The sequence below is a fragment of the Lasioglossum baleicum genome, chromosome 8 (assembly GCF_051020765.1).
Source record: "Lasioglossum baleicum chromosome 8, iyLasBale1, whole genome shotgun sequence".
Classification (NCBI taxonomy): Eukaryota; Metazoa; Arthropoda; class Insecta; order Hymenoptera; family Halictidae; genus Lasioglossum; species Lasioglossum baleicum.
Window position 1 is genome coordinate 5,081,186 of NC_134936.1, and position 12,797 is coordinate 5,093,982.

The following is a 12,797-nucleotide window of genomic DNA, read 5'->3' on the forward strand; positions in this document are numbered from 1 at the left end:
CCCGCTGAAGACTAATTTGTACTATGGAATTGTCCTTTCAAGATCACAGGACGTAATTGGTGCATATGTGTATTTTTTCCAATATCTTGCATTAATTTCGTTTGGTCCTTCAATAGTGGGTGCATACAGAGTTTGGTTAAGTTTTAACAACGTAAATTTCTGTCCAAGTTCCATAACTTTACCTACTTTCTATAAAAATAAGCATTTGCATAAACATCCGCTGTCTAGTTATAAATTATCAATTAAAATGAAACTTTACGTTTTATTTAGATAAATCAAACACTATGGTCATATTCAAGAAACCAAGACACGTTTTCGAATCCCAGCATTTTAAGAGATCCCGAACACATCCACGGGATTCCCGGACATTTTCGGGAATCCCAAATATATTCGGGATTCCTGAATATTTTCGGGAATACCCGAATATTTTCGGGAATACCCGAACATTTTCGGAAATTCCCGTATCGTCTGGCACACCTCTACTAATTAATAAAAATTGATCTTCAAGCTTGGGAGAAATATTGTGTCGGCCAAATACATATATGATGGTGCGTGGCACTCATAATGTTAACCAACATGAATTTTCAGTCGAAAGGAATATAAATTGGCAAGCCTCGCATGATAGATGCAGGCTTATTTTGACTTTTGACTGAAACGTAAAGATCAGATGATTGCATTGGTTCGTGCCGGAATTGAAAATAAAATTCATTGGTTAAATTTTCAAGAGTACAGTTTTATTAATCAATTATATAGTCACCATTCTTTTTATCAATTAGAAAAAGTATTATATAGTCTCCATTCTTTTCTAGAATTAGAAAAATAAAATTATATAGTCACCATTCTTTTCTACAATTAGAAATCATCTATGAATGATGGACATCTATAAAAATCGGGCACGAACTTATGCAATCATCTAATATTATCATATCTATTAGGTAGTCGTATAATTAATGTGAACTTCTTTTCGAGTTTTTGGATTGTACGGGGGAAAAGGGACGATTTGCAAAATATTCTTTACTTGTTTATTGTACTCGCTGAATTGCAGTTATTTAAATGATGTATGAATTTCAAAAATGTTCTTGTTATCTCGAATAAGTACATTTTTTTCGAAACCTAATCAGCAGAAGCGATTTTTACATAGAAAGGTACAATTTTGTAAATAGTATTGGTAAATTTTGCATCATTTTATAAATATATCACTAGACTGCGGATCTTTATGCAAAATGAAAATGTTCTGCATTGATTGTAGGAAGAAGGATTAAAATAAAAATTGATATCATCCCTTAATGATTTTCTTGCATTAAAAACAATGTTACACTATACTCAAATTTTTCTCAACTTTTCCTGTTTTATATTTTACCTAGCTAATTTCTTCATGAATGCATAAAAATCCGTAATCTAATCATCGCCCACCAATTACATTATTACTATTTTAAAAGAGCATCATTTCTGTTATCACTATTGTATTAAATAAAGGGTTCCAAAATCTACTATTATTAAAACATTCTGAATAAATGTCAGGCTAGAAATTATCGTATAATAAAGATATTACAAGTATAATGACAATTCCTAAATTTAATAACAGTGAAGTATAAGTAACAGATAAAATAACCAGAGTGGTTATTTGATAAACTTAACCGTAAATGTTATCGTATATAATGGGTGTCTCAAAATGACCTGACATTTTAAATTGCGCGCCATTCTTTTTTGTGGCGAACATAGAAAGTACTAATCTTTGGCAACTGGACTCAGGAAGTATTGAGGTTTAGTCGTGGAGAATTACACGATCGAGCAACGCACAGAAATTGTGAAAATTCGCTACAAAAATGGTGAACATTTTGCAGAGACTCACAGTGGTCTAGAAGTTAGTTCTAGTGCGAATTAATTATTGTGGGAGGAAAAAATTGACATATTGTGTAAAAATTACTTTCGAATTTTTGAGTAAAGTAAATAAAACATAATTTACAATGCTGACTACTTGTTTATTAATATAATAATTATTAATCTAATACTACATTCATTAAAATTTTTTAATAGCCTTCCAACTCTTGCGGGTTCAATTTTGTGAATGTCAGTCTCATTAAAGGGGAATACTATGGTCGATTCTAACCAAGTCTTATTCTTTGACAGAAATCTATCTTTATAATTATGGCCTATTTTCCAACGTTTCTCAATATTTTCGATAAAGTTCTCTAAAATTCCTTCAATATTGTGTCCGCTCACATTCCTTCCGATAAAAACAGCCTCTAATAACTCGCTAACGCAATCATCTCGTTTCAAATTCTTCAATTTGAACCATTCTTCGAACAACTTTAAGAACAACGTTTACTAAAATATTAAAATAAAATGATAATGGGATTGCGGGGGATCGCGTTTTCTCTTTGCCGTTTATGGAGATGAAGTAAGCTTTTAAATTAAATACTTCGCAACGCGTGCAAATGCGTGCAAATTTTGTAAACCTTACGACATTCGAATAATTTTCCTTAAAAAGTATCAGTTCATAAAATATATCATAAAGTGTGTGAAGGAAACGTAAACCTACCATTTCCAGTTACGGGCATACTGATAATATCATATATAACAAGATACTAACATCATTTATGCACACTTTAAGAAAGAACTCGATATTTTGAGGTTATAATTTGTAGCAATTGGCTAACACAGAAAAACAAAATGTGGTTACTGGAATGTTTTGACAGTCTTGCCAACAATAATACGGTGATTTACTAATTTTGCTTTTATTATTGTAGTATACATATCAAACTATCATACAAGTATAAATTTTAACAGATTTACATTCGCCAATTGGATATTGGAGCATCAACAAATTGATGGTGATTTTTCGAAGAAAATCATCTTCAGCGATGGGACGCATTTTCAACTCAATGGCTCCGTAAATAAACAATAATGTCGAATTTTGTGATTAAATGCACCACTGTGTTGCGAGATGCTGCGCCATGATGACCAAAAGACGTGCGAACGTTTCGGACTGTCTCTGCAAAATTTTCACCATTTTTGCGAGTGAATTTTCACAATTTCTATGTGTTGCTCGATCGTGTAATTCTCCATGACTAAACCTCCATACTTCCTGATGCCAATTGTCAAAGATAAGTACATTATGTTCGCCACAAAAAAATGGCGCGCAATTTAAAATGTCAGGTCATTTTGGGACACCCTTTATAAAAGGTAAATATTGGGTCTGGGAAAAAGTTTGTGGCGTTTTTTTAGTAAAATACAACTGGTTTTCTTATAGTGTGAAAATGAATTTATTTAAACCAAATATGCTCCATTATTATCGACAATGTTTCGCCATTTTTCGGGTAGAGCCATGGTGCCATCGGTGAAGAACTTCTGTGGTTTCTGGTTAATAAACTGAATTCAGTGGTTTTCACATGCTTCTTTTGAAAGCAGCTTCATTCCCTTGAGAGAGTTCTGCAGAGATCGAAACAAGTGATAGTCAGAGGGTGCTATGTCTGGACTACATACATATATGGTGTATGCAACAAAACTTCCTAACCAAGCTCTCGCAATTTTTGACGGGTCGCCAAAGTTGTCGATCCATTAAATTTTTCAATGTTAACTCACGAGGCACCCATACATCGAGCTTCTTTTTGTAGCCAGCTTTGTGTAAATGGTTCAAAACAGTTTTGTGGTCAATGCCTAGCTCCATACCAATATGGACACTGCTGATATGCTTATCTTGCTGGACGTTTTCAAGAATTTCATCAGCTTTTTCAGTGATTGGACAACCAGAGCGTGACTCATCTTTCACATCAAAATTACCAGAACGAAAGCGATCGAATCATTTCCGCGCAGTAGATTTTAATAAAGTACCTTCACCGTACACAGCACAAATTTGTTCATAAACCTGCGCAGCGTTCTTCCCTTTGTCGTAATAATATTGCAAAATATAGCGCAATTTTGCATTACTTTTTTCCATTTTCAAACGCAAACAACTTTCCAACCACTGCACCAATTTCGATGTTTATACACTCAAAGTAACGCTCGAAGTGTCACCTTTCCAACGAACGTTTAGTGGTATCGCTGCGATCCGTGTTTCCTGAGTTATCTGCAATTGATGTCATCTATCGGGAAAAACGCCACAAACTCTCTCTCTTTTTCCCAGACCCAATATAATTATAAATGTCTCTTCGCTTCGTTGAGCGATGGTTAATTCTTACGAATTTGAATTTCCATAAACCTGACAGCAGTTTCCCGACTATTTATAAATAGATTCGTTAATTGAATTATACGATCGTTTGTGTTCCAGATACAAGTTACTCTCCGTACCATCCCGCATTACATGGTGTCGGCGAAGATTCCTTCGTGAGACGAAAGCAGAGGAGAAACAGAACTACATTCAGCCAACAACAACTCGACGAACTGGAGTCGGCGTTTGCGCAGACACACTATCCGGATGTCTTCACTAGGGAAGAGCTAGCGATGAAGATTCACCTCACGGAGGCCAGAGTTCAGGTTAGTGTTCTAACGTAAATAAATATGAGACCCGAAACGTGACACCGAAGACAGACAGACTCGAGTAATACGCACTGACTCCGGCACTAATTGGTTAATTAGGGGGGGGGGGAACGTCTAATCAGTATTTCGCTACACTATACATAGACATTGTCAGTGACGAAGCAATGATTCCAGGAAATTCGAACGAATGCATGACTTCTAATAAGCAGAGTTGGGCAAAAATTTAATCAACGATTGATGAATAATAAATTTCTACTTCAATCGTTAATCGCAATTAACAATTAATCTCCTAGTTTAGTCGTTAATTGCGCTTAACGATTACATTCCTTTCAATTGTAATCGTCAATCGGATAATTGATTAATGACTACATAACTGCTTAAACTTCGAAATTAAATACGGAATCAAAACTGTATGAATGCTGAAAAAAATGTAAACTGAGTTTTTGTTGAGATATATTTCTGTCAATTCTCCATCTCCGCTCTCTGTCTCAATCTCCCTCCTTATTACAATTTATGGATAGACCGTATGACGATTAATTTCATCAATCGATTGAATTAATCGCCGATTTTTCAATGATTACTTTTTTAATCGTACACGTTAATCAATCAATCTTGATTAAAATTATAATCGACTAGTGCCCAACTCTGCGAATAAGTAAATACCGACAGTGAACCACGAAAGTATTTGAACACGCTTTAAAACAGTATAACTTTTTTTATAATTGTACCAAACGACGTGATGTTTTGTAAGCAATTAGAAGCATTGGTTTACTAATTGATCTGCAAAAAAGATTTTCCAAAAATTACAATTTACAAGGTTTTACAAGGCTTGTTTTCACGAAATTATCACGATTTAAATATTGACAATTAGTCACGAATCGGAAATGTAAATAGTTTCTGGATCCACTGTGCATATTGAATTTTTAAAGAAGCATAATTTTATTTCCAAAAGAGTTGTTGAATTTTTCATTTTTGCCAACCGTTTAAAAGTGTGCAACCCCTGAAGGGGGTAGACTCGTTTCCAGGCTTGCCAAGGGTGTGAGATACGCGTTCTCATTTCTCTAGAATGCAAAGATGGGGCTTTTCAGTAGTCAAAAGCGCTAGATAAAAGATCAATCTAGACCGCAATCGCCATCAAATTTCCTATTTTTACGTTTACAAGGCGTAATTCGCGTTATTCAGCAGTAAACATAAAAATAGGACTTTTGAGGCCGATTACGGCCTAGATTGGTCGTTCATAGGTTTCGCACTCCAAATTCACTCTTTTGCAAATCAATTTCTCCCTTTTGCAAATCAATTTCTCCCTTCTGCAAATTTTCATCGATCAAGAATATTTGAAATTAATCATTTATTTATTTAGATTAAATAGTATATTTATTTAGACACACGTGCACGGTGTAATTACGGCTGGGGAAACATTACACTCTACATTTTCATACATTACAAATTTAATCAATTGGTAATTAATTGGTAGTCAATTGGAAATTAGCTGTGTGAAATATAAAACAGTAAAAGATGGGAAAAATTTTAAAATATTGTAATGTTTTTTTTAATGCAACGAAATCATTAAGGGATGAAATCATTTTTTATTTTACTCCTGCTTCCCAAAAATAAATAAAATTTCTCAACAATTAATTTCCATTTTATTTGCTTACAAAAATTTACTAGAAAGTACTTTATTTATAGTAGAAGGTTGAAATTGATTTGCAGAGAGAAGGGTGTATTAGACTTGCAAAAGGGTGAATTCGAAGTGCAAAACCTGTGTCTGGCGCTTTTGACTACTGGAAAACCCCATCTCTGCATTATCGAGAAATCAGAAAACAACTGATTTCGGTAGTCGGTTTCGTTGATACGTGGCGATGGATCGTCGGCGTAAGGGTGAGAGAGCACAAGGCACGGAGTAGTTTTGGGGTGCAGCCAATGCCCGAGGAAGCTGCTGACACCCTCGACCTGACATAATCTTCTGACAGAATAAGCCGGTAATCTCCGGGATTACTTTGTACTCTTGGCTACGTCCTCCCGCCCATATTTACTCGCACCGGCGTAATTCGCGCTGCAGCGAATCCCTGCAGTAATAGCGATTCCCTCCTAAAATCCTGTTGAAACATCTGCAGGATATCCGATCGCCAATGTCAGATTTTTAATTCCCTTCCCTATGTGAAAACAAATACGGACCGAATTATGTCGGGGCTAATTTTCCGCTGTAGCGCAGGATCATCCACCCCTAACGATCAATTTATCTACGACTTCTTGGAGGCGAACAGTAGCCTACGAATTTCGAGTGTTAATAAGTAGACTGCGGTTTTCTCTGCACACAAGGAGTCGCCTGTATACATTATACCACGCTTATACAGGGTAAGTCCGAAGAAACAGAACATCTAATTATCTCTGTTACTTTTCGTTGTACAAAAAAACTTCTTCGGACAAAGTTACACCGTTTGAAGAGCCACATGTAACGGTGTAAGGGAAAAAATTTTCAAGGTCATTTTTTTTACAAGATTTCAAGGTCATTGATATTTTTTTAATAGAATAAGGTATTTTTTAATACATCAATCGATGCAGCTGGACATTCGTTATAAAAAAGTACTAACCCATGTATGTCGAAAAGTTAGTATAGTTCAGGAGATATTTCAATTTAAATAATTCTAAAACACCATTACTATTGTACTAAGACGTTTATTTAGCGTTATTTATTAGCGTTTACTTGCTAGTGTAAATTGAAGAGTTGAAATTGAAATTGAAAAATTGACGTTGAAAATGAAGAGTTGAAGTTGAAGGGTTGATATTGAAATTAACGTTGAAATTAAAAAATTGAAATTGAAGAGTTGAAATTGAAAAATTGAAGTTGAACTTAAGTTGCAGGGTTGATATTGAAATTGAAAAATTGACGTTGAAATTGAAGAGTTGAAATTAACGAATTGAAATTGAAATTGAAGAGTTGAAATTGAAAAATTGAAGTTGAAATTTAAGATGAAGGGTTGATATTGAAGTTCAAGTTGAAATTGAAAAATTGAAGTTGAAATTGAAAAATTGACGTGGAATTGAAGAGTTGAAATTAACGAAATGGGATTGAAAAATTGGAGTTGAAATGCAAGAGTAGAAATTGAAGTTGAAATGGAAGAGTTGAAATTGAAGTTGAAAATGACGTTGAAATGGAAAATTTAATGTTGAAATTGAAATTGAAGAGTTGAAATTACCGAATTGAAATTGAGAAAGTGAAAAATTGACGTTGAAATTGACGAGTTGAAATTGAAATTGAGGTTGAAGGGTTGATATTGAAATTGAAGTTGATATTAACGAAATGAAATTGAGAAAGTGAAAAATTGACGTTGAAATTGACGAGTTGAAATTGAAATTGAGGTTGAAGGGTTGATATTGAAATTGAAGTTGATATTAACGAAATGAAATTGAAAAATTGAAGTTGAAGTTGAAAAATTGACGTTGAAATTGAAGTTGAAGGATTGATATTGAAATTGAAGCTGATATTAACGAAATGAAATTGAAACATAGAAGTTGAAATGGAAGAGTAGAAAGTGAAGTTGAAATGGAAGAATAGAAATTGAAGTTGAAGTGGAAGAGTTGAAATTGAAGTTGAAATTGAAAAATAAGTTGAAAATGAAGAGTAAGAGTTGATATTGAAATTGAAGTTGAAATTGAAAAATTGACGTTGAAATTGAAATTGATGTTAGCGTTTACTTACTGTGTAAAGTCTTAATGCGACAGTAATGATGTTTTAGAGTTATTTAAATTGAAATATCTCGTGAACTATACTAACTTTTCGACATACATAGGTTAGTACTTTCTTATAACGAATGTCCAGTTGCATCGATTGATGTATTAAAAAATACCTCATTCCATCAAAAAAAAATCCGTGACCTTGAAATCTTGTAAAAAATGAGCTTGAAAATTTTTCCCTTACACCGTTACATGTAGCCCTTTATACAGTGTAACTTTATCCTAAGAAGATTTTTTGTACAACGAAAAGTAACGGAGATATTTAAGTGTTCTGTTTCTTTGGACTCACCCTGTATATGTATTAACTTGCCGTGTTGTTGTATGCGTCAAATCTTGTAATCGAATTTTAAACATCTTCCCATAGTCCAATCTTGCTGAAGTTTAGTATACACACTTGCTTCCGATGACAATAAAAGTAGAAAAAATCAGATACATGAAAAAAAACTTTTAATAACCACGCTTATATTAAAATGCAATAAAAAGGAGAAAATAATTGGTTTCCTGGTTCTCCATAAAATACCGAATCCAGTTAAATGATTAATAACATTTTTCCCCAAAATTTGAAGCAATTAGTTCGAAATTTCTTCTGTTATAAAATTTATGTCGAAAGAGATAGAAAAATTTAATATTTTAAGTAAAATCATGATGTTGGTGACTATAAAAATGTATTTTATTTAAAATTACAATTGGTTAGAATTACGGGGATTTATTAAAATTTGTTGTCTACAACTTTTTTATGTGGGCCCATAGTGAAAATATAAAAAATACATTTTGTAGGCCCGTATCAATTATACATATTCTGAAAATGTCATAAAATTTTTTCGAAATAAGAAAATCTTTTATTTTGCAGGGAATTTAATTGCGAATAAATGTTTAACGACTTTATCTAAACCTTTTTCTTCGCCGAAGACCACACTAATATGGCAGTCATTTATAAAACGTACATTTTCTTCCTAAAAATTGTTATTAATGATAATGATACTTTTAAAATGCTGCACTTGTGTTCTTTGAAATCCGAAATGCTTAGTTTGTTTTCAATTTATTTTATTCCACAGCGGGAAGCAAGAAAAATTAACCGATGAATACAAGCATCGTGTAATGAGAACAAAGATAATAAAGCTTGACTGTCGAATTTAATCTGATGACGGATTAATAAATAATAAACAGCATGATATCGCAATTTGGTGAGTGGGTATCACGCACGGATGAAAGAGGAATCATCCCGAGGGATTATACCTTTCCATATTTCTCTTCGTTAATTAAACGATCACTGAAATACCAATCAATATTACTTGCAATATTTTCAAACGCTAAATTAATGAGTTTATAAATTCAAAACAAACTATTTCCGTCGTAGAGACAAATGAAGTACCGAATAATGATTAAATAACATCTACATTGAAGGGAAACCAACTATTATTACGATCATGAATAATCGAAGGAATTTTAAACGAAAAACAGGTGCAACAACTGTTTATGATCAAATTGTGTTAAGTAACATTTATAGTTTCAGTCAATGTATGGTTCAATATAATATGATATACAAGTTCAATTTATAGGTGAAGTGTATGGTTTTCTTCACCCCAGAATTGAATAAAGCAAATATCATAAACAATGGGGCATTGTCCTTTTTTATTCTCATTAACTATGCACAATTAAATATCTTATTTATTGAAGATATGTCGTCTGAAGCATTCAACAAAAATTTCTATCTATTTTGATCAATTAAAAAAAATATCCACATTTTGAAAGGGTAAAAGCAGCCCTTAAACTTGACGGCTAGCAAACCACATTTGTTAGCACATAACGATGGCGTTATGCTTGATTAGGTCAATTTTTTAAGGTTCATCTCAAGGTTAAACTATAATAGATCGTTGAACTGGTCTTAACATCGCCTACTATAACATGAAGTCAAGATGATCTTGAACAGATTAACTCAAAACATTATTTGTCGGGTTATCGGGAAAAAATGTTCAGTACAGTCTCATATAAAAGTCGTAAAAACGAATTTTTTGAAAATTCTCTTTGGAACCTGAAGTTCAAAAAACTGAAGGTTTTATTAAGTACTAAAGTACTAAAGTACTTATTGCTATATAAAGGGTGTTCGAACAATCAGATGAGTCACTGTAGGAGCAACAGCGGTTGTCAAAGTGTCCGCATCGAAATAGGAAGAATGTGATAAAAAGCACCGTCGAATCGGCACGAGAAGAACGAACGGAGAAGCCGGGTAAACAAGCTTAGGAAACGCGAAAAACAAGGAGGAACAATGGAAAACAGTCTGGCAGAGAATCCTTCAGCGTCGCGTCCAGCGGAGGGGCACGGGTATTATCCCGCTGCATTGTCCGGATTATAAGACGAGAAGGCCATGCTAGGCAGCGGTGTACACAATAGGAGGAGGAAGGTAGGGACAGGACGGCTATGACGCAATTACGGCGCAGACTCATTGTTTCATTAGGGAAGACAAAGGGAATCTGAAATAATGGACAAATAGGCGCGTTTATGCAGTGCCCCGGTCCTCTTCTCCTACTCCAATTAGAGCCCCGTGCGGGTAAAGAGAGATGCGGGGGTGGATCATCGCCGCGCCATGCTGGCCAGATCGTCGAGCCAGGTTCTCTCTGCTCTCTCTCTCTCTGCTCTCTGCTCTCTGCTCTGGCAGTGCACACGGCTGACATTTGCTCGCCGCCTCTCTCCACACGGTGCAGAGAGTTAGCTACCCGCCACCAGAGCACATGCGCGTGTCCCAGGACCAGACTTGTGTTGAATCACAATTGAATTACTCCATGAATTACAATTACAAAGTAATTCAATTACATTCTATTAAATTATTTGATTGTATTCAATTAAATTACAATGTAATAAGTAATTCCCGTCTCTTGTTCAAATAAATTACAAGGTAATTTGTAATTTTGGTGTTCCATTCAATTAAGTTACAATGTTATTTGTAATTCTGGTCTCTTATTCAATTAAATTACAATTTACTTTGTAATTCTGGTCTCTTATTCAATTAAATTACGATGTAATCTGTAATTCTGTTCTTCATTCAATTAAATTACGATATTATTTAAAATTCTGGTCTCTTATTCAACGCAATTTTAATGCAATCTGTAATTCTGCTCTTCCATTCAATTAAATTACGATAGTATCTGTAATTCTGGTCTGCAATGTAATTTGTAATTCTGTTCTCTTATTATTATCTCTTATAATTCAATGACATTACAATGTAAATTTAATCCTGGTCTCATATTCAATTAAATTACAATGTAGATTGTAATTCTGGTCTTTTATTCAATTAAATTACAATGTAATCTGTAATTCTGGTCTCTTATTCAATTAAATTACGATGTAATCTGTAATACTCTGGTCTTCCATTCAATTAAATTACAATGTTATTTGTAATTCTGGTCTCTCATTCAATGAAATTACAATGTAAATTGTAATTCTGGCCTTTTATTCAATCACATTACAGTGTAATTTGTAATTCTGGTCTCTTAATCAATAAAATTACAATGTACTTTGTAATTCTGGTCTCTTATTCAATTAAATTACCATGCAATCTGTAATTCTGGTCTTCCATTCAATTAAATTACGATATTATTTAAAATTCTGGTCTCTTATTCAACGCAATTACAATGCAATCTGTAATTCTGGTCTTCCATTCAATTAAATTACAATGTTATTTGTAATTCTGGTCTCTTGTTCAATTAAATTACGTAATGTAATCTGTAATACTCTGGTCTTGGATTCAATTCAATTACAATGTTATTTGTAATTCTGGTCTTCGATTTAATTAAATTACAATGTTATTTGTAATTCTGGTCTTCGATTCAATTAAATTACAATGTTATTTGTAATTCTGGTCTTCGATTCAATTAAATTACAATGTTATTTGTAATTCTGGTCTCTCATTCAATGAAATTACAATGCAGATTGTAATTCTGGTCTTTTATTCAATTAAATTACAATGTAATCTGTAATTCTGGTCTCTTATTCAATTAAATTACGATGTAATCTGTAATACTCTGGTCTTCCATTCAATTAAATTACAATGTTATTTGTAATTCTGGTCTCTCATGCAATGAAATTACAATGTAAATTGTAATTCTGGCCTTTTATTCAATCACATTATGTACAGTGTAATTTGTAATTCTGGTCTCTTAATCAATAAAATTACAATGTACTTTGTAATTCTGGTCTCTTATTCAATTAAATTACGATGTAATCTGTAATTCTGGTCTTCCATTGAATTAAATTACAATATAATTTTTAATTCTGGTCTCTTATTCAACGAAATTACAATGTAATTTGTAATTCTGGTCTTTTATTCAATTAAATTACAATTTAATTTGTAATTCTGGTCTCTTATTCAATTAATTAATTAATAAATGCATAAAATCCGAATCCCAATAATGATAAAGTCTCGAATATGATATGTTCTTATTTGAATGGTTTTGAATGGTTCTTCATTCTTCTTTATTTGAAAATTTGTATTTTAAATTTAATGTGACAAGATGAACAGCGGGCCTCCGTCTTGTCAGGATTCCACTTTTTCTTTTTAAACGTATCTAATTATAAGTAATTAGATA

At 33.1% G+C, this 12,797-nt stretch overlaps 1 protein-coding gene across 3 annotated transcripts in view; it reads left to right on the forward strand.

Moving 5' to 3' along the window:
• Window positions 1-12,797, forward strand: part of Drgx (Dorsal root ganglia homeobox) — a 157,984-nt gene that overhangs the window by 106,208 nt on the left and 38,979 nt on the right. For all 3 annotated transcript variants that reach the window (XM_076429499.1, XM_076429500.1, XM_076429501.1), the window contains one exon: window positions 4,271-4,476. In XM_076429499.1, the coding sequence (XP_076285614.1) occupies window positions 4,271-4,476 (206 nt within the window). The remainder of the gene's footprint in view (window positions 1-4,270; window positions 4,477-12,797) is intronic.